The sequence below is a fragment of the Simochromis diagramma genome, unplaced genomic scaffold, assembly GCF_900408965.1.
Source record: "Simochromis diagramma unplaced genomic scaffold, fSimDia1.1 OVJJ01000421.1, whole genome shotgun sequence".
Classification (NCBI taxonomy): Eukaryota; Metazoa; Chordata; class Actinopteri; order Cichliformes; family Cichlidae; genus Simochromis; species Simochromis diagramma.
Window position 1 is genome coordinate 501,687 of NW_024387250.1, and position 23,074 is coordinate 524,760.

At 44.3% G+C, this 23,074-nt stretch overlaps 1 protein-coding gene across 3 annotated transcripts in view; it reads left to right on the forward strand.

Annotated features, from left to right (window-relative positions):
* The window catches only part of unc5b (unc-5 netrin receptor B), a 53,059-nt gene that overhangs the window by 12,332 nt on the left and 17,653 nt on the right, over positions 1-23,074 (forward strand). For all 3 annotated transcript variants that reach the window (XM_040001523.1, XM_040001522.1, XM_040001525.1), the window contains exons 2-4: positions 21,872-22,102; positions 22,394-22,537; positions 22,940-23,043. In XM_040001523.1, the coding sequence (XP_039857457.1) occupies positions 21,872-22,102; positions 22,394-22,537; positions 22,940-23,043 (479 nt within the window). The remainder of the gene's footprint in view (positions 1-21,871; positions 22,103-22,393; positions 22,538-22,939; positions 23,044-23,074) is intronic.

A 23,074-nucleotide genomic window follows, 5' to 3' on the forward strand; every position in this document is an offset into this window, starting at 1 on the left:
GGTGATACTGTGGTTCTACTGAGGTCACTGTTTGAGAGCTGAGGTTGGCCTGAATGTGTTTAACGTGTCTTTTTTTCAACTTGTGTGAATCCGCCTCCATTCACGGGGAGTTAATTCTTTCTGTGAACTCACTGGGAGATAAAGTGAGCGTTCTTCTGCAGCTCAAACAGATCTGACGTCAGACAATAGGCCGGGGACCTTCGACTGCACCTAGCTAGAGCTGCTCAATAGGCCTGAAGTGGTGTGGCCATGCAGCTGCCGGACAATAGCCTGCTCAGCAGAAAGGCAGTCAGTGCCCTCGAGGCGTGGCCCAGCCCTGTCTGCTCTGATCTCTGAACTCTCTCCACACAGAGTCAGTGCAGGAAGAGCCACGACAGCAACCTGCTGCGAACTGAGCAACTCAGCCATAGTTCGGAGCTGTAAACGCAGTTATGCACGAGCATCAAAGGAAGTTTAGCAAAACCTGACCACAGTTAAGATACTCCTACTGAAACCTTTAAATGTTACCAGTTAGCAACAGTTATATTAAGTTTGTTCACTACAAATGAAATATTTTACAGGTGCTTAGATACAGGAACTGGAATTTCTTAGCCGGAAGTGGTAATTCATCATTGTTGTTAGGCACCCACCACATTTCTAGAAATGTCAAACTGTTCCTTAATTTTTAGTTGAGCTAAGCTTCCTGGAAGACCTGCATCCTCTTATAGCTGCATAATATCTGCTGTTTGAGCTTAAACGTGGCCCCACTAATTCTTTTGCCCGTGTTATTATTCCCTGTCAATCCCTGCTCCTTTTTCCTGTCTTTTTTTTCTTTTTTCATTTTAATGACTGGCAATGGTCATATATTTTAATAAAGTCTTGAAATGAACTTCCTCACTTTTTGTCATCTCGCCCGAAAAAGGGTCAGCAATCCACAACGCTGAAGGAATCAGCCTGTGTTTGAGCAGTCAATGGGAAGCAGTTCATCGTACTTTAATAAAAAGCAACTCCCTGAGCCTTAAACACACTCTGGTTTCCCAAAATAAACACCATCATCACTCTCACACCCAAAATCAAACACAACCAAACACAAATCCCACCATCAGGAATAAAACCATCCACACACAGGCGATGCAGCTCCCCTCCCGGCATTTGATCACAAGCAGCCTCCCCTCCTCCCCTCTTGTGTTTATTCTGGGGATTATTTTGACCTAATCTCTTTAGAGCATAATTCAGATTAGATTTTGTGTTATTATTATTGCTATGTCCATTCCCCACAGTCCTGCTGGGATTTCCTGACTGCCGTAGTGCTCCTGTGCTGGTAAAATTGATTAAAACTGCTGACCACTGCCCTAGATAGCGAAGGCTCTGGATAAAAATATAAGCAAACACAGACGATACAGAAGAGCATTTTCTTAAAACATGCACTCTTTAATATAACTGTTGGAGTCGGCACAATGCACAGTGGTGGCCAGTGCTGAAGTCCTACATTCTGCATTCATCCTGGGCTAGAAAAGCAAGCTCTTGAGGTTATTCACACTGAAACACAGCCATAAAGAGAGCAAACAAAAAGACCCTGAATTATCTGCTAATTACCTAAAGCAAGGCTGCGATCGTTCAGTCAAAGCTGCGGCTCCATCTGTATTTGTGCTGCCATACTGGCCTGAAAGTTGCTCAACAATTTGATATTCCGATGCCATGTTTAGTCTCCATTTTTAAGACAGTGTTTAAACACCATCTGCCTTTTACCTCATTCTTTGAGCTCAGTACTCTTAACCAGAGAACCCTTGAATAAATGACAGCGCATGCATAAAATCACAGTGAGTACAGATGATCAAAATACAGGCTTCATTATGTTTGCAGCACGGAGGATCTCATTTTCATTGCTCTTAAAATATTGCATTCAGTTGCAACAATTATGTCAATTTATTTAGTCGTTGTGGCAAATGAACCAATTGACAGTGAATCATGACATAAAGCCTGCTTCTTTTGTGTGTAACAATTTTGCATCCAGTGTGATTGTTTTGCATCCAAGCCCATTAGAGGGAAGGAAAAAAGGTTTAAATAAGCGTTGCAAAAGAAATAATAGACAAATAGTGTGATCTAGCAATAGGAATCCCCTTGCCTTATCGTTCACACTGTGTCATCCAATTCCACAAATACACACCCTGCACATTTTACATCCGCCCACCACCCCACCAGTCTTTTTCCTGCTTGAATTTCTCAATTAAGATGAATTATAAAATTTCACATGGGAATCAGGACTTACAGCACTTATTGCGATGCTACCCAGAGGCGCTCTGTCAATGGCTTAGAGAAGCTTAGTGCTGTGGGTATTTGAGTCTGTGTCTCACAGCCCTCAGACTCTTAATGGACCACACAACATGCAACTTTGACTCTGCATAAGAAAGCGAAGTGAAGGGGTGGATTGGGAGGAGGGGCGGAGAGGAGAGCAAGGTGGAATTTATTGCTCATATGTGAAGGTGGAGAAGATGAAGGAAGTGAGGCAGTGGTGGCATGGGGGCTATGTTTGTGCTAGCTGTGGGGGACTTTGAAGATAGACTGGGCTGCAGTGTACATTTCATTACTCGTTCTCCTCTAGAGGCCCAGGTGTGTGTCACAGCTCCTTTTGTGGGCAGCAGAGCACTAGATGATTAGATGAGCTGCACCTCAGTAAATGGATGCTATTGATCTCCACACCTTGTTATATGGAGCACCTCAGAGCATGATAAGTCTAAGACAAGACGGCATGATGAATCTCACGCTGTCCAAAATTGCCTCTTCTGCTCAGCTTACTTTCTCTGTTTCATCTTCACACTCCTTAAGTACACATCCCATCCACTTTGCTGCTTCCCTGTGTCTTTCTGTCCCTCTTTCCTCCCTTTTTTATTTGCTCCGCTGATTGCTTTCAGTGTCTCCACAGCCATTAAAATGATTGGAGACTGTGTAATGTATATTAATGTGCTTGTATTTTTAGAGTAGTTTAGCTGTGCGCTATAATATTTCATGGGGAGAAAACAGAGTAGCGAGGCTTTGTGCTGGGGTAATTAAATGGAGATTGTGATCTGCTGCTTTTCTATATGCGTATGCAGATAAAACGTGAGTGCCGAAACCTGAGATTTGCCTGTCACGTATGCATCAAAAAGGTGAGAGGTCAAGGGGCCATGAGGAGGTGTGTCGAGAGACTTTATATAGGTGTGCAGGTTTTTCTCAGTGTAGCGTGACATCGTAGTGAAGCACCACTGTAATAACAGTTGAATATTGATCAGTGCAGCCTGGCATAAAGAGTTAGCGGGAAGCTGTGACCTTTGACCTACAGATTAGCACCAATAATTTGCAGGGTTGGCGCATTACGAGGACAGGGCCAGAGCGAACAAGCATAACAGAAAAGACAAAACACCGCCATTATTATTGAATTTCATTAACTAGCCGCCAATTGCTGCGGAGTTAATAAAGCTATGGTGTCGGGCTTAACTTCTGCTTCACGCACATTTGCAGAGCAGCTGCGCGCACTGCGTCTCATTTCATTCCCATCACTCATTCGCTGTTTGTGTGTTTCTGGTTTGATGCTAGCTTGTTAACTATCAGCCCGAGCCTTATTATGCCGCATATAATGCAATTCATAATACCAGACAGAATAAACTATAGCTCACAGTGTGTTTCTGTAGTCTGCTCAGGCGGGCTCATGCTCTCACCTGCACTTCAGCCCATGCTCTATATGAATAGCACACACACACACACACACGCACACACACACACACACTATAAGCTGTTTCTTTGTTGTTGTGAAAAATAGAACCTCTGAAGTCATTCATGCTGAAAAGATTGTAAATTGTGGGAAAAATATAAACACCTTTATGTTTGCAGACTGCCATTGTGCTTCACAAATGACCCATCTGACCGCAACCATATGAGGGTTAAGCTGTTCTATTCTTACAGTTTCCAATGTAGTGCGGTCATTCAAGAGCTACACTTTTTTCCCCTTTTTTGCTCTGTGGGCAAGAAGTCTTACAAAGGCTCACAGAAATGAGAAAGTTTAGGGCTGATGATGTTTTAACCCCTGCATACTTCAAGAATACAATAACTCAAACAGTCCTTCCAGCCGCCAAAAATCAGTGCTTATTTAAAGAGAAAGGATCGCACGGCTGCTTATAAGACACGTGGAATTACTCATAGTGATAAACTTAAAAATAATGATCTTATTCTTCTCAGTTCTGCAGAGCATTTAGCTCGAGTGCTTACTTACCTGTTCTGGTTGACACCTGTTTCCTGGTGCAACAGATTGCTGTTTTCCCACAAGAAAAAAGTGCTATAAAATCAGCTGTGAGAGTGAAAGCAGAGTGATCTGCCTTCATCAAGTGATTACAATCAGCGCTAATGCTGCAACTTTCGCTGGCCATTTAAAAAGTGTTGAGTTTATGGCTTTCGGCTTGTTACAAACGACAAAAAAGGGGAGGGAAAAAAAATCAGCTGAAGCATTTCTATTGTTTGAATCTATTTTTGTGTAAACGTGCTACGTGACAGTGTAGATGGGTTTTCCTTCTACGCTTTTTTTATTTTCCTGCAGAAACAGCTTTATTTGCTAATATATAAATGTAGTGGAGCATAACTGAAAGTGTCTGATGTCGTTATGTGTTGAGCTGAAGGATGCACAGATATTTCTACTATCTGTGATACATTTATTTAAGTTTTTAATGGCATATCTTTGCGTAGCCTCAATGTTTTTTAAGCTCTGATATCTCAGAATGATCCAGACTCGCTATTGTGTACATGAATGAACCCCCCCCCCCCCCCAAAAAAAAGAGCTACATTTCACACAGCCCCCTGTGTGCTGGATATGCAATCCTGTTTAACCTGTTTTTATGTGACACCAGATTCAGCTAATTGCCCTAGCTGTCATACTTTTTCTCTGTCGGTATTGCAAGTCATAGTCATGCATAAAGTGGCTTACTCGGTTTTCTTCCACCTCATTAAGATACAAGCGTTAGATACCTTTCTCTGGTACTTTCACCTAGTTTTGTCTTAGTACCTTCTCTCCCCATTTATCTAGTCTATAAGCAGGGTCTTTGTTTGGCTTTTCATCCTTAAGTAATCAATACTGGCCCTATGAATCCAGGTCATCTTGCTCCTGTGGCTTGTCTGTCCTTCCTGCTCACACCCTCCTCTGTCTTTATCAATCTCTGTCTCTTACTCCCTCTTTTCCTCTCAACAGTCTTTCTCCATTTTTCTGTTCCTCTCTTATTTTTTTCTTGGTATTCATCCATTCATATGTCTTTTTACTCCCGCTCTTCACCTCCTGAAAAATTACTTTGCCCATCTGGACGGAGCTCTGCTCGGCCGTTACGCTATTAGTCCTTGTGCGGCAGTGATTAAAAATAGATCGGCGCACCAAGTCAGAATTCGTAGAGACTTTTCTACCTCTCTGATCTCCTCGTGTTCTCCCCTCCACTCACATGAAACTGTATTAGCTAGAAATGGATATACGATTGAAAGTGAAAAGTTAGCAACAAAATGTTCCAGTCTTATCCGTTTTGTTTTCTGCCCAGAGTCTTTGTGCGTAAGTGCGTATTTGTATTTGTCAGCAGCAGTGAGTGTTTGTCAGTGAGTCTGTGTACCGCCTGCGGACCTCTTCGCTGGGTGCTGTCTCATGTCGAGCTGTGTGTTTGAGAGGCTTGTCGAGGTAAAGCTCCTGTCAACGCCTGGCCGGAGGGAGTGTACTGATGAAAGGCCTCTTCATCATCCTAATGGGATACACAAACCTCTTAACCAGCACTGCTGCCTTGGCTTCGTCTGGGTGAAGCCAAGAGAGACACAGAGAGCGCGCGAGAGGGGGAAGAGAGAGCACTAAGTGACTAGCTGGACCGCACGCACCGAGGACCACACTGAAAACATACACAAGTGCACAGGTCAGAAAAATGCACAGTGCAAACAAAACAATGCTGCTGGGAGTCAGTTGCAGAGGAAGAGTCGTGACTCTGCGCGGCCTTGGGATTGTGAGAGTTTCAGTAGGCCAGGGCCATTAGGATCTGGGACAGAGAGTTAATGCCCTGCTGTTCACTAGAACTATGACAACATGTCCCCTGTCCACTGGCACGGACCCAGGGTAAGGGGACTAGGAACAGGCATGTGCAATATTATACTTTAATCGTGTCATTGCCTTTAACTTTGAGCCGAATTTGAGTTTGAAATTTAAAAAAACAAAGACAAAATTGGAACACCTGGACAAACAGACAAACATCTCCAGAACATCATCTTAGAGCGGTCCATTTTCAGTATCCTCCCCAAATCTATACATGTTCACACCTGAAAGCTGCTCAATAAAACACAATCTGATTTGTTGACTGCTGAGCAGCTCCATTTCAGCAATGGGAGGTTATGGGCCTTGAGAGAGTGAGGTAAGCCCTGCTGTTTTATATTAGCCACCCACACTTCTCCTGTATGTTCAGGTACTAAAGCATATTCTTAGACCATCACTGTCCCAGTCATTTTCAGGGGACAGCAGTACTAGTGTTTCAGGTTACTCCCCTTCTTTGGTCCACACCTAAATATTGGATTGTTTTTTGAAAATTGCATATTGCACAGAGGTTGGATCATCTATGAATGTTTCCTCTGTGGAACAACAAAGGATTCATTAAATCAATTATCATGAAATACTCCACTTACATATGACTCCCGGTGGCACACCTAGAGCCCTTTTTCACTTTGAGAGAGATGTTTCAACAACTATCGGAAAGATCTGTTCTAATGCTGAAAAACTGAAGGTATGAAATAGATATTATTGCCTACATTAAAAAATCAATGTGTTAAATTTATCACTGTAGGTACTTATTGGCATTTAGCTCTAAAGAGCTACTTGTGAAGCCTGTGAGTACATGTAATACTAAAGTATTACACAGTCAAGATGGCAAATTAAGATACAAATACATATCGATTTCTTTAGCAAGTTGCTCACCAAACTTTGAGAAATTTAACACTAATGACTAAAAAAAGGATCTGCCACTGTTAGCTAGCTAGCTAGCAAGTATGGTGACCACTGAGGGGGGGAAGCGAACACATGGAGGGTCTGTCACAATAAGCGCTGCTTCAAACCAATTAGCTTGAAGTGGAAGTGGGTTATAAAGGTCTCCCAACATCAAGTTTGCACCTGTGCAGGATTACTGCCACTAACAGTGAATCTGCAGCACCTTTTTCTTGCTGATCTCTTTTTATAAACAAAACTAGCAAAAAGAAAAGAGTGAGAGACTGTTATAAGTACACCATCAAGGTGTACTTCATACAGCCACACTTATTCACTCATGCACTAAAAATAATGAATAGTCAAAGTATCTAATTTGAGACATAGCAAGTATTGTAAAGTGTTGTAAATTGAGAACGCGCTGTAAACAGCTCATTATCACAGTCAATTTAGTTTTTCTTTTCTGAACTTCAAGAAAAAGTCAGAAAAAAGCTTTTTGCTGACTTTTTGACTTCCACGTGAGTCGGGGTTTGTGGGATTATGCGACTTTGCTTGCCCGCTTGGTTTGACCCAGGCTAGGAGTAGGACACACAGTCAGGGTGTGGATCAAAGCACTTGGCCGCTGCAGGGGGGCAACAGAAGGAGGAGGGACGGACAGAAGAAGGAGAAGCCGCGGAAATCGGGCCTGAGTCTCTCGTCATTATTGTCACAGTGTCACACACTCTGGCCACTCAGTGTCACCATCAGTCTGCGCTGGCCCTGGGCGTCTGGCGGGTGACACTCTGCCTCTTCTTCAATCCGTCCGTCTTTCCCTATTTCAGCTTTTCATCACATGCACAAGCAAGTTTTCTCTCTCATTCACAGCCGCCTACTTTATTTGTCTATGCCAAAGGGATTTTTGTCATCCTCTCCCCATCGCTGCTCTCTATCACCGCCATCCCTGCCAGTCCAGTCATACAGTACAGGTCCTGGCTCGAGGCTGCGCGATGCCCTCTTTTTCGCTCCATCCCAGTCCCCACCCAGTCTTTGGGTCAAGGACGCGTGTGCAGCTGCAAAGAAGAGCAGAGACAAAAAAAACTTTGATATCAGGCAGCAACCACAGCCTCATGAATGATTGATGTGCGAATGCTGACTCATCACACTTGGGAAAGAACCAATATTTTGACCTGAAACATAACAAGATTTAGATTCGTGGAGGAGAGCAGAGACGCGTGCGCACAGGCTGCCCAGGATGCACCAATGTTCCGTTTTCCCTTCGCTGCGATGCAGAGTTATCAGTTCTCACTGTTTCACAATCTGTTAGCAGCAGAGATTGCCAGATATAGAAAAGTTGGCCTGGCCAAAAGTGATAGTCTGTGAGATGCTTCTGCTTTAGTTCTTACTTTTATGTGTGCTGGTGCTGCACTGCGCTGAGATTGCCCGGCAGTCAAATGGTATGGTGTGTTTTTCCCTTCCTATCTTGACCTGCACATTTCCTTGTGAAGTCTGGCTTCCTCTGGGCTTACAATTTTTCTTGCTTGCTTGTTGGGTTTAAAGAAAAAAAACTAAAAGTAGCACAATAACTACAGTAGAAATACAAAATGGACATGTGTGTCTGTTTCTTTTTTTTTAAGTTAACAAATATGCAGAGGAAATATACCTTTAGTTGAGCAAAGAAAATAGTTCCTCTAGTTTTTTTGTCGTCTGGCCTGATTTGAGGGACTGGGTCAGAGTTAAGGCGGGCAGGGAAATGTATCTTGAGAGAATGATGAAGCGGGGCATAAAGGGAATGAAGGGAAAAGATCAAAAGGATAAAACAACCATTAGCTTCACGCGCAAGACTACTTTTGCTTGCAAGACCCTGACATTCTGCAGAGTGAGGAGATTGAATCTCATCTCTTAACTCCTGCCTCTCCATCTGTCCTCTTCTGCTATCACTGCATCACCTCTCATCATCTGTATTCTCCAGCACTGATTTTCTGCCTATTAGTGCCCCACTCCTTACTACGCTTCACCTACTTCCTGGTCTCCCCGTGTAATCTGTGTTTTTCACTTCAACATCTAGTCTAAGCCAAGCTTGTTTTTCAATCATGTTATCCAAGCTCGTTTCGTTTTCTGTGTGCGTTTTGGGAGCGGAGGCCTATTTTCGTCACCTCGAATATACATTGAACGCTACTTTTCAGAATTTCATTGGCAACTTTACAAAGCTGCCTCTCACGAGCTTACACACAGGCGATCCTACAGCATGCTGCTTGTTGTGCACTGCGCATCTAGGGATTTCTCTGATGCAAGGGGACGCAATGAAGGAACAGAGTGACGCCAACCCTGCCGGTGTTTGTGTGGAGTATAATAACGCTTCTACTTTTTAGGTGCTGCTGTTGGGTTTTTGGTTTTTTTGTTTGTCCATGTGTCGCCACCTCTGTCACACTCCCTTTGCAAGTAGTTATTTGCGCGCAAAGATGTCCGTCGGGCGCTGTACACGCTGAGGATATCGGCATCTTCTTGTGTCCTCATATAGACCATCTAAAAACCTCTTTTTTCAGGCCATGAAGGGTCATCGGCGTGACCCGTTGATTTGCTGTCAATCCGGCTCATCTCCTCATCTGTTCATTAGCATGACAGAGGAGCTCTCCTGCCAAAGCAGTTAGTCACAAGAATCAGCCCCTGTCACAACACATTACAACAGCAGCCTTCTCTAATAGCGCTGGCAGTCGTGGCAACCATAGCCAATGCTCAGTGCATGTACACACCCTTGCACACACACTCACACCAATCAAGAGTTGCTCTCGATCTGCACCCAGGGAGTGTTTCTGTATCTCTCTCCATCGTTTTCTACCTCGCTCTTTCCATCCACATATTCTCCCTCCTTCCTTCCTTCCATCCTTCTTTCCTTTCTTCCTTTCCCTGATGCTTGGCTACCCATTTACAGCCTGCCATTAATCTCCCTCTTTCTCCCCTCCTCCTCCTCGCCCTTTCCCTCCATCATTGCCTTACATTAGCGAGGTTACCTGTACTTACCATCCATCTCTCCCATTTTCTAAGTTCTCTCCCTCACTGGCTCTATTTCTGTCACCCTTCTTTCTGCCCCGTGTCTTCATAATGCTCCAAGAGATAGGGACTTTTCATTTTTAATCCATCCATCTTTCCCCTGTGATGTTTTAGTTTACTCTCACTCTCTCCCCACAACTCGATAAGCCCCCTAACACTCTCCTCTCCCTTCATTATCACCTGCTCGGAGTGTCTGGTGTGATTTGTACAGGAAGTTTGATCCGTCCGTCTTTCTCCCTCTCCGGGGAGTTGAGTTGTCATATCAAATAATAAAAGAACCGCATATGTTTTGACGTAATTTGCCGACTCGTCTCACGATCGCAGGTCCCACTTCTTGACGTAGCGCATGGTAACGTGGCAAGACCCTAAGACAAAATCAGAAACATGAGCTGAATTTAAATTTTTCAAACAGAGCACAAATTTTAAAGTGCACAAATTGTAAAAGATGGCCATTCTGATCATTTACTTGAGGCCAAATGAAAGAGCAGCGAGGACCCAGAATGCAGCTCTGTGCACCAATTAAGGGTGTTCTGGTGAAGGACGTGTAATTTGACTGTGTGTGTGTCTCCAGTCTTGCCGTAATCTCTGAGTGGGGTGGACTTACTGGTTTTGGTGAGGTTCATGTATGCGTGAGGTCAGGTGCTTATCTCCACCTGTGTGTGGGTGTATATGTTTGTGAGAGAAACAAAAGTGGGGTGAGAGAGCAGAGTTTTGCCTTTAAGGCAGAAACTGTCTGTTCTAAAGGAGTGGCCACTGGTATTGACTGGAATTTAAAAGCAACCCTCCTCCCTACACACATTTACACACAAATAGAAGTGCGCCTGCTATACATGTAGTAGTTACTTTCATCAAAAAGTAGCCTTTATGCATTCTGATGCAAAGTTTCATGCTTACATGCATAGTCAAGGGCTTCATAACACGTGGGATTTAATGTCAAAGAGATCTTTAGGAAAGAAATTGAAGGCTGTATGCACTACATTCATGATGCCACCTCCGCTGTTTGTCCTGTGAGTGGTCTCTAAGCTCTAAGTGTGTGTGTGTGTGTAAGGAGTAATCAGTTCAAGGAGTTATGAGAGAGGACAGAAGAATGACCCGGTGAGCGAAGGGGGAGGTAGACTGTTGCAGAAGTTGGGAGAGAGGTGGATTAGAGGACAGGAGAGGAGGGTGAGGTGGGGGCACAGACCAGCCAAAGCAGAGAGAAACCAATGCAAGTACAGCGGGATGGAGGGTGAAGCGCCGGTTGGGGAGGGTAGGCAGGATAGGGTGGGTAATTACAGGGGCCCAGAGAGGAGAGGCCTGTAATCAGTCTGCCCTCAGGAAGGAATGCAGCTCATCTTCTCATGTAATTACGGCCATTTAAACGGCTCCGGCTTCCAAACACTCATCCCACTCAACTGCTTACCTATTCACTATACATGCTTGCACACACACGCATACACAGAGACACCGTGAGACAATCAGCGACAGAAACGGACAGATTTTTAGGAAAAACTTCCAAATGGAGGAAACGAGGAGACAGACTGTGGGCAATGTGTGAGCGTGTGTAGCTGCAGAGTTGATAGCCGTGTAGACTGCAGGCCTCTAGAGGAGAGGACTCCATGTGAATACCCACCATGGCAACCAGCCACTCCGGGTAGATTTGCGCAATTCTCATCAAGCAGCTGTGCAGTGGGAGAGTAGGCCAGCAATGGCGCCTTGCACTCAGCTCGTGCACTTGGATCTACACGTGCAGTAGGAAGGGCAAGAGTCGCGTTCTCATTCGCGTGAGCTTGACCTCCAAGTAACAGTTGTGATGCTGGTCTGTAATTTTGAGAGGACGACAATATTTGTCTCAGCCCTCTCTAACCCCCTGTCTACATCTGCAAAAGTGATTGATAGCACTGTTTGTGTACGCCTGTGTTCCCATGCAGTAGGTGGTCGTCAGGGCATACACAAACAGCACAGAGCCACTTTTTGATGGGCCATGATTAATGAGCTCAGTGGGGGGTGGCGCCCCCTAGCTGTGACAGAGCACACTTTCAGCCATGATGTATCCCCCCCCCTCAGTCCCCGCGTCTATTCAAATGCACCAGTAGCAGCAGTGGGCTCACAGCTACAACACAAGCCCAAATCCTCTTAGCGCTCCCACTCTCACAGTCACACTCACCCACACATCCAAAAACACAGTCGCAGAAGCTCGCTTATAGATGGGGGGGGGGGCACTGTCAGTTACATGCACGGTGAGTAAATATATTCTATAGATTGCTGCAAACACACCCACCATGTCGCTCTTTTACACACACGCTTTGAATATAGTGTGGGTCCATGTGAAACAACCACGTAATTCTCCAGTATTCACCCAGTTATCAGCAAAAACCACCACTGTCTGTCCCTCTTTCATTTACTGCCTTATTTACCGTTTGTAACCATGTAGTTAGGTAACATGTTTACGTGTGTTTCTGTGCATTTCCCCCCACCAGCATCGCCTCCAAGAGGACTGGTTAAGTAATATTATGACAGGATATGTTTGTGGGAAGAAATGACACAGGAGGCGAGTCCTTTGAAAAAAAAAAAAGTGGGGGGCAGGTCACGCTTCATTTACAATTAGATGGTTGTAGGGCAACACACCTTGCAGATAAGAGTGTAGGATAACATTCTGTATACAATCAGATCGGTAAATGAGGTCTTTGTTGTGTTGCATCTGTGTGTGTCTGTGTGTGTCTGCATGCATATGTGTTACTATGTCCTCAGGCTTCCTCGCTCTCTCCTGCTGCCACCGGGACATACTGGATGGACAAGCGAAGGATTTCTGTCACTGTGCATCTCCATCACCTGCTCGGCCTTCCTCCTCTGCCAATCTGCTTTTCTTGCCTCCTGTCACCTCACTGTCTCTCTCTCTCTCTCTCCCAAACACACCTTTTCTTTTCTGCTTACTGCCTCGCACAGATTCTATCTTTCTTGCCCGCTCGCGCACAAGCCCTGCACAGTTAATTAAACTCATGCACTCGTATCTTGATGAAACGATCGGCTTCACACCCCACAGAAATAGCCGCTCTGCAGGTGTCCTCATTAGCATGTTGGAAGCAATCAAAGGTGTGACATTTCCACTGCTATGATGAACTTCCAACAAGTTGCATCTCACACGTTCCTATGAAAAATATACAGAAAGGGTGGCAAAGCATTAACAATGTGTGTGTTGTCATATAGTCTTCAGTGCCATTCTCAGAAAATGCCGGCATCATGGGTCTGACAGAGAAACAGATTTCTGTCATTTTACTCATAAGTTACTTTTACATTAATGTTCCTCGTGGTTCATTGTCAGATTCGTAAAACTGCTGTCACAACTTTTATACAAAACTAAACACGTCTTTATATTTGAAAGCAGTCTAAAAGAGTCTAAAAGTACTCTCACACCAAAGTCCTGTGAAGTAACTTACAAATATAGCAGCTAGCATAGCTAATATGTGAAAAATTACAGCTGAAATCTGTCTTATCATTCATGTTGGAACAATGGAGCAGCAAACTATGGCATATATGGACCTATTCAGAGGTGTATAGCACAATTCAAAAACTTCTTTTACAAAATGAGCCCATGCTTTTCAAGTTTACAACTTCTGCACAACACATCAGCTGCTGTGGTCACTGTTTGACAATGTCCGTGACACTAATATCACTATTACTGTGTTTGCCTAATGCAACATTTATTGTGTATTGTAAATAGCTGATAAAAAGTTAAAATGTCAACCAACAGTGTGAAAAAGCCCTGTTTCTGTGACAACAACTTACCCAGCTGCCTAATTACCTCAAGAAGAAGCTCTCAACATCTAATGGAAGGTTTCGCGATCATCATCCTTGAATTCAACTTCTTATTCGCTGGCAACAGATGTGCTAAAGTTAGCTGCAGGTCTTTCTGTGAATTTGGCTTCTAGGCTATCAAATGTGGTCGTCTCTTCAGCTTTTAGATATATTTTGTGGCTGAGGTTCTTTACTCAGGGGGCAGCACAGTGGTTAGCCCTGCTTTTTCCCAAAGACCTTGCAAGAAGGTCAGAGGAAATTCCATCATCGGGTCGGGGCATTTCTGTGTGAGTTTGTATGTTCTCCCTGTGTTTACGTGGGTGCACTCTGGGTACTCTTCCTCGCAAGTCTAAAGATATGCAGTTAGCACAGTCGTAGGAATGAATGTGCGTGCGAATGGTTGTCTGTCTCTCTGTTAGATAGCCCCATGTCAGCTGGGATAGGCTCCCCGAAGTAAGGTTTAGTGAGTAGGAAAATATATAAGCAGATTTATGTGTTTTGTGTTCTTTAAAAAGCTTTTAATTGGTCAATATTTGACAAAAAATTAGTATTTTCAGTCTCTACTAGCTAATTGTTTAACAAAAGAAAGGTGGCAGTTCCACTTTTAACAGAGCCGACTGTAGAGATTCTTTAAAAAGATTGAAGCTAATTACACAAATTACAATATGTAACTGGTTTCTTTTTTTTTTTACCAACTTTAGAGTATTTCAGTATGCAAATTGCAAGAAATTACTCTCTCTTGCATGGCTGAGGCACTATTGTGTTCACAAAATCGCATAACCTACAAACACCTCCCGTAGTACTTTAAAACACATATACATATGTAACACATATGTAACATGCAACTTCTTTTGGTGCTTTGCTACTGGAAACTGAATTTCCCAGAGGAACTCACCCAAGCGATTAATAAAGTTTTATCTATCTATCTATCTATCTAAAGTTTCTGCTATAGTATTGCTATGACCGTATTTTGCCAGGATGACAAACACTCACGAAGGCTCGCAAGGTGAAAGCAATACCAGCCGCGCTGTCGCCGCTAGTAATCATGAAGCACATGAAGGGGAGTTCGTGTGCCTGCTGGTGCGAGAGAGGAAGTCTGTTAGTTAGAGAGTCACCATGGTGAGTACAAAGAAGCGGGCTGCAGAGACATGTGAAGCCGCTGCAGGTTCACATCTTGGTGGCAGTATCAAAATACCCAAACAAGAGCTTTCAAGGCTAACATTTGGAAGACTTGATGAGAGAGCACACAGAGTTGGAGCTGTGGTGCTCTTAGCAGGAAATCAAATTCTGCTTCCTGCCTCCTGACGACTCACAGCAATCGTGATGAAATGAAAATAATGGCACTGTTAGTCACTGGTGAATTAATGACATTTCCTATTAAAAGATGACCAATTTTGCCCGCTGTCTGCGCTCAAAAGGGCTGCTTATGTTGTAAGCGTTTCTGCGAGTGTGTGCGTGTTCGGTCAGATGGGTGAACCGCATGACTCCTCACACTCCGTCTGCCTTTGTTGATGTGAGAAGCGATGCTGTGTCGCTCCAACCTGTACTCATGTCGCCTTGTGCCCTGCTTGACGCCAAAATACACACACACTGTGACTGCCCCACTCACATGTGCAGTGATTCTCCATCAGATCCTTCTAAGTCTCCACACATGCTTCTTTCCAGTCTTCACATCTCTTCACTTTATCTTTTTTACTTCCTCCCTGGTTTCTTCTCTCTCCTCTTGTACCATTTTTTTCAAGCTGATGAGGATGAGATCAGGCTGAATATCAATCACTCAATGTAATTGTCCTTTAAGGAAGGCAAGGAGAGACTGTCTTCCTCCATCAATCTCTGTCTCTTTCGACCTGCCTCTGTGTAGTGTGTGCAACTCGTACCCCGGGGCTTCCTCTCAAGAATGATGATAATGAGGTGGATAGGGTGAGGATGATGTATAACGTCAATGTTGCATAATGGCTGTTGATCACTGTATTAATTGGTCTTGTTTTCTTAGTCATAAGCAGTGTTGTCACATTTGACCATCTGTCCTCACAGCTGTTTGACCTCAGTGGGCTGAGTAGAACCGGACAGTGAAAATATGTAATATGGTTTAACATTCTGCCACTTTCATATTTTTACATATGTCATTTTGCAGTGGCTGATTCCTCTTACAGTAGTATATAGATAATAAAAAACTATGTTGTCATAAAAAGGAAATAAAACAAGACAAAAACACCAAAACAATAAACAGGAATAGTACTTATAGAGTACTTCCCTACTCTTACTGAGCACTCAAAGCCACAATCAGCCATTCACACGCACACACACGTTCGCACTGCACTTTATCCTGTGCCTTCGAGTGCTTTTACCTATCACACACGTTGAGTCGGATGCATTGGCGGCAATTTATATCCTGCCTCAGGACACTTCAGCGTGTAATGTGGATCAAACCGCTGACCTTTCAACGAGCAGTTGATCAGCTCTGCCTCCTGGGCCACAGCGACCCCTACTCTTAGGCTCTGTTAACAAAACCTGTAATATTTTGTACGGGGCTATGAAGTCGGTCCTTAACAGGCTGCCTGTTGTGCTTTTCGGTTAGATGTAATGCCACTTCTTGTTCCCACTGTTTGTAATCAAAGTCAACATCTGGCTCGTTAGTGTTAATGTTTCCACAGCAGAGCTGTGAAGTGCTGCCTTGAGACATATTCTTCCAAATTCTGTGCCACAAATGAAGCCGTGGCTGGGAGAAAAAACACCTGTTAGCCTTGAGTATCTTTGCCTCACCTGTTTCCCTGAGATTGTGTGCGTAGGGTCTGATCTCCGCCTCCAATGAAAGCCAAGCAGAGTGACCAGAAGTGACAGCAAAACGAGTCAGATTATTTAAAACTGATAAAATTTTAAACACCATACGCAGCTCCTGTCCAAGTTGCTTTTGGTCCTATCTGGCCGGCACCATAATGTTTGCCTCGCTGAAGAGATTTAGCGTCAGAACGAATAAATCGTGTCTTATATTAATATTTTGCATCAAATGTTTAAGAGAATGAGTAACAAGGGGCCCATTTCTTACAGGTTCCTTCTCCATATGCTGCCTGGTGGCCAATAATAAAACACATTCAAACACGCTGAAAAGCCACAGCGGGTATTTTTGTCTGTTTACCGGTTTAGCAGCATTTGAAAAATTCATATCATGCATGAAATTACTGGCTGGTGTGCTGCTGCATCCAGTACAGCACCCAGCACTGGGGTTGGTTGTGCTTCGTAGTTGGGCCCATGTTTTCTTTGCATGTGTATTTTTCATTAAAGTAAGATGTCATTTGAAGTTGAATGGACACAGCAAAGTGCTTTGAATCCAGGAGGCAAGAGGGAAGGAAGACTGGAGTCAGGGGAGGGCAAGAAGGAAAGCATTGCCATGTCATATACTCCAATGGAAAGCAGAGGCGAGGCGGTGGGATGCTGCACCGCCGATTGTTTGTTTCTGATATAACTCAGATTTTTGTTTCTATAAAAAAAAATGAAAACTTCATGATCTTGCCAAACACAACTTAACCCCGTCTCGTTTGTAGTATTTCTCTGTCGCTCGACCTCTTCAAAGTACTCTTCCTCCTGTGCTTTATTCTCTCATGCTTGCTTTTCCCTACTTCTGAGTGCAGTGTTGGGATAGTGAGGGCACTGAAGGGGACAGTAATGACTAACTCTGTAAAGGTAATGATAAAGTACAGACGCTTTAGACTCCACTCTGGCTAGAGGCGCTGGGGCTAAGAAAATTACAGTCATTCATGTGTGTGTGTGTGTGTGTGTGTGTGTGTGTGTGTGTGTGTGTGTGTGTGTGTGTGTGAGAGAGAGAGAGAGAATGAGGAGCAAAAGAAAAGAGAGGGCAGAGAGAACAACAGAGAGTTTCACAGGCTTAGACAAAGACAGACATTGCTGTGATTCATTTCCCTTGCCAGTTATTATAGCTGTCCAGTGTGTGTGAATTTGTGTGTGTGTGTGTGTGCGCGCGTGCCTTATTGTCTCTCTGCTCACCACTTGGCTTTGAGTGTCTCTTGACCTGTCTTTGGCCAGCTCTCTTGTCTTCCCATCCTGTCACCCCTGTCCAGACGCCCTCTGTCTTTCTCCCACGCAGTCCTGCCTTGAAGTGACCACTGTCACTTCAACTCTCCGTTACGGCGTACTGAAGCTCTGCACTTCACCACACAGTCAAACGTGAAGGAGGGGACTCCTTCATTTGCAGATGAGTTCAGCATGCATGAATAAGAGTGGTTGAGAATGCTCCGTATAACTATAGGTTGTCATCTAGTGTCTGGGTCTACTTGTGCCTATGTGTTCACACAATTGTGTGCTCTAGAAAGGAATACTCAGAAGCCTGTGTTTGCTGTCTAGCTGTCTGCTGTCTGTCATTAGAGTAATAAAAGACTTGCTGTGCTGCACGGTGAGGAGTTCTTGTCTTTAAGGCTCCTCCATTCCGCACAAATTGCCAGCTGCTGAGCTCTGATGGATGTTTGTATGGTGGCCCAAAAACACAGGTTCTACTTTAAACCCCTAGCTCCATTATCCCAGACAGAGATGCAGGGGAGAAAAAGGGGTGTCTGTCTGTCCGTCTCCTTCCTCTGTCATCTAAAAGTGTTTTAATTAAACTGTGCCTCTCTGCAGGCCTCAGAGCGCACACGCGCGCGCACACACAGACACGGCACAGAGAGGGAGGTTTATCCAAATACGCAGTGCTCTCCTTCCATTCTGTCTCCGGCTGAACCGCCGCCTCTCTTTTGTTTGTCTTTCTGCAACCGTTCTTTTTCTGCCTTTCCTCCTTCTCTCTCCGTGCCCCCTCTCATCGCGCCTGAAGAGTGACAGGCTGTGTTTTCAGCCGATGTTTGAACACAGAGCGATCAATGCCGGACAAAGGGAAAAGAGCGGGGGAGTGGGGCGGGGAGGGGCGACACAATTGGTTATTGACAGAGAATACAAAGTTTGAGGGACTGGAGGCGACAGCTTAGCAGGGAGAGAGGAACCGAGAGAGGGAGAGAGGCATGCCAGTGAATGCGATTCATGTTCATGGTTAAGCATCACGTTCTGATGTGTTAACTTCCATTATTCATAATTGTTTGTGTTTACCTGCTGGTATCCTCAGCATTGTGCATGCTTAATTGAGCGTATATAAGTGACGTAAAAGTGCGAACACCTGCTCTAAGGAACAAGTGGTGTTTGTTCCTGTGTTTCTATTTGTTTCGCTGTATTCCTCGGAAACTCCTTGAGGATCGCCCTTGGCATTTAGAAAAAAAAAAGTCTAGTATGATGAAGCCACTCTCGTTGAACTAAAGTAAAATTTAGTTTTAGGTGTCCATCACTGACACAAATATTGCACTGGTGGCTAGCTGGATCGTTTACGATGCATTAATGCTCAGTGAAACAGAAAAAAAGTATTTGAAAACCTTTATTGATCACGTTGAGCTCATCATCACCGTCAGCATTTCTGCTTTTACTGTACACTGCCGAGGTCTGGGTGGGTTAAAAGGTGAGGGTTCAGTTTAAGGTCACAGGTGATTGCAGTGACTGGAACAATGAAGTGTTTGCGTGGGACAGAGAAAAGAGTCAAAAACAAGACGCTCCAAAACAGCGATCTATCCTGGATCTCTGGCTAGCCCTCAGTTGTTGGTAATTTTACTTTTACCTCAGCTAGACTTTTTATCGTCATATAGATTTGACTTTACTTGAAGATGGTACAGCCTCCTGAATATCATAAATCCTTGCTGGCCTTGGTTTCAATCCTGCTACAATTTTTCTCTCCTGCTTCCTCTGCGAGCTCTGCGCTCTGCTTTGCTTTCCCTAATGTCTCAGACAGAATCTGTCAAGGGAAACAGTGGGATGAGAGTGGGCAAGTGCTCACTTTCCTAAAATAGGAGATGGTATCTTTCTAAGTACTTTCTCTTGTTCCCTGGTTGTAGAATACCTGATCAGGTTGAGGCTTGATACATTTTGAAAACTGAACACTGCAAATCTGCCTTGTTTAAATCTCGTAGTTTAAAAGCAGCTGAATTTGCTCACGCATCTCTCTCTCTCTTTTGTTTTAGCCATTCTGAATATAGAGGATGAGATTTGAGAACTGCAAGGCTGTAAGGCTGTAGTGTAGGAAAAGCACAGTTTCCAGTGAGCGGCTCCCACATATGTGAATTCATCTGTAGGCATGCATGTGAAGTGAAGACAGCGCACCGAGTTCGATATGCCTTTAGCTTTTGGATTATCCTGACTGGAGAAAATGTAAATCTTCTTCACGTTAATGCTCATTGAATCCACATCATTTTTACAACCAGGTAAAAACAAGTTTTCTGCTGTAAAGTCAGACATATTAAAAATTTATAAGAACCTGTATTCCTCAGAAATGCAAGGGATGGGACCAGTATGATAGAGTGGGGCAAAATTAAAGGGAAACCTGGACTCCTCATCTCTACAATGAGGGGATCCAATGGCTGTTATGCCATGAGGGCCATTTTCCTGCTTCAATTCAGGTCAAATTATCCCCTTATAGAGAAGGGTCCCTGCAAATGAGTATAAATTGTCATCTTTAGGCTATGACTAGTCATTTTTAGACTGATGGTAGTGGTCTGTTCCAAAATGACAGTGCTACAGAGGCCCTGAGAGGTCAAACACACTGCAACTTAAGAAAACACAAGCAAATAGTAAAACACTTTAAATGAATGCAAAACAGACAATGGAAGTAAAACATTTAATCAAAAAAACTCTGAAGAAGCACTATATAAGACCCAGTCCATTTACCATTGTGATTATTATCATGAGATGAGAACACACATTCCCTGCAGCTTTTTCATCCTTACAAAAGTCTCAGTTTCTGTCACTTTTGCAGCTTTTATTGTCACATTATTGTCTTCCCCAAATCACTGCCATTCTGTTTTTTGAGCGTTTGCAGAGTTTTTCTACTTGCTGGTGGTGCTTAAATTGCAGTGTGTCTGACCTCCCAGGGGCTCTCATCTAAAGGGGTCTTTGAATGTTTTGGTGAGAGATAAGCTGACGTGAATCGTCAACAAAATACTAAATGAGCGACTATATTTGGGGAAAATGTTTGAGGCACTTGTAGCTCAAATGCCAAAATGCACCGAAGCTGTTCAGTGTCCCAACAGTTTTTATTTGTTTTGCCTTTCATTTGTCACCTGTGTGTAGCTGTTCAACAAAACGAGAGAACATTTGGAGCACATGCTGACCTATTGCAGCTTTCAAAGTATGCCTACACTTTTTATGTATGTGCTACTTTTGTGCTAACTTTTCATGTTCAAAGCAGACCCTTATATCCCTGCCGTGCTGTCACACGGTCTTTTCCAGTCCACCTGTGCACCTACACACTCGTGCACACAAGGGTACAGTTCATGTAATACATATATGAGTTGCAGCACGGTTTATTTTTATACATTATTGTAATATTCTTGAAGCTGTCCAGGCCATTTTATTTATTTTGACTACTGTCACAACTTTTCCTATTTATCTGTATAGCACGTATTTTGTCACGCATTATCAGTCCATATACACAAATCTGTCTTCTGCAATAAACATCATTGATATACTGCTTGGGATCTACTCATCATCATTAGAGTACCGCGTCTGACAAAAGAGGTCAGAAAGACTGTGTCCTTCCTGCCAGGAAAAGCTTTTGACAGCTTTTCCAAGACGGACGTGTCACATCGAAAATGTCATGGGATAATGTGCGATCAACAGGACTGACCCGCAGAAGGTCAGCGGCTCTCTGCTCCAGCTGAGAAGCACAGACTCTTCCAGAGAAACTAGAGCAGGGGGTCTGCCTTGTCCAGATTGCTGGTTTTACAGGGAGGCAAAAATGTCACTGTACTCCTTCCATGACGGTACAAACGATCAGCACCTTAAATGTCTTCTTGAAATGCACTTACAGAGTGGCTTTCCCCCGAAGCTTGAGAGGGGCACACAAAATAAGCTGTCATACAGACATTTTCTCTCTTTCGATGTGTGATAGGTTAGTGATATGGACAAATTTGGCATTTTGCTTTTTCCATACCTCCTCGTCAGTGAGGTCAGCGACCAGGAGAAGCCACAGATTTGCCATAGATCAGATTCACTGCACTGGTCTTTTGTCAGGTCGGTAAATAATTTCTATCCCCCCCCCCTTTTTTTTTTCTCCAGAGAGCAGCGACTACAGCGAGGCCGAGGTTCTTCCTGACTCCTTCCCGTCAGCGCCGGCAGAACCTCTCCCAGAATTCCTGCTAGAACCCGAGGATGCTTTCATAGTGAAGAACCGTCCAGTCCAGCTGCGCTGCCGGGCGTCACCCGCCACCCAAATCTACTTCAAATGTAACGGAGAGTGGGTGAACCAAAACGATCACGTCACTAGAGAGAGTCTGGACCAGATCACAGGTGAAGACCTGCACGCTCACACACTGTAAACACTCACACACATACACACACAGTAATGTCACCTTGTATTTTACAGACATAAACATCATCCTCAATTACTAACATCATTTTCAACTACATAATCCATTAGCTCCTATAGGATTTTATGTGCACGTTAACTGCTTTTGGCCTGCAGCCAATGCATTATTTATATGCACTGTGAAAAATGTGCCTCACTAATTTCTCACTCTCCTGCTCTTCCCATGTCTCTCTTCTCTCTCTCTCTCTCGCTCCCTTTCTCACTCTGCACAGGCCTGGTGGTGCGGGAGGTGGACATCTCAGTGTCGAGGACCCAGGTGGAGGAGCTGTTCGGACTGGAGGACTACTGGTGCCAGTGTGTGGCCTGGAGCTCAGCTGGCACCACCAAGAGCAGCCGCGCCTACGTTCGCATTGCATGTCAGTATCAAGGCGGCGTGTTTTCACATGCTGCACATATGCGTGTGAGAGACAGAGTGAGAGAGCAAGAGGAAGAGAAACAGCGAAAGGGCAAATGTTTTCAACTTTCTCCTTGTCACACGCGTCAGTTTAAGTATATATGCAAATAAATTGCCGTGACACTCCATCTTGATCCCTGGTGGTAATGTGGGGCGCGGTGTGATTGACACGTCGCATGTTTATGAGAGTCTGGAGTGTGGAAAAATGACACAGTTACTGAGGCTTTTGGGGGCTTTGCCTGGTGTGTGTGTGTGTGTGTGTGCGTGTGACAGGCAGTGTCGCTGAGATAAACTGAGTGTCACTCTCTGCTGTCACAGGGCAGCCTTCACTAACCGCTGACTGCATGTGTGTCGCCCTCTGTAGACTTGAGAAAAAACTTTGAACAGGAGCCTTTGGGGCGGGAGGTGCGTCTTGAGCAGGAGGTGCTGCTGCAGTGTCGCCCCCCAGAGGGCATGCCTGCTGCCGAGGTAAATGCTTTTCTCCCCACCGTCACTCTCA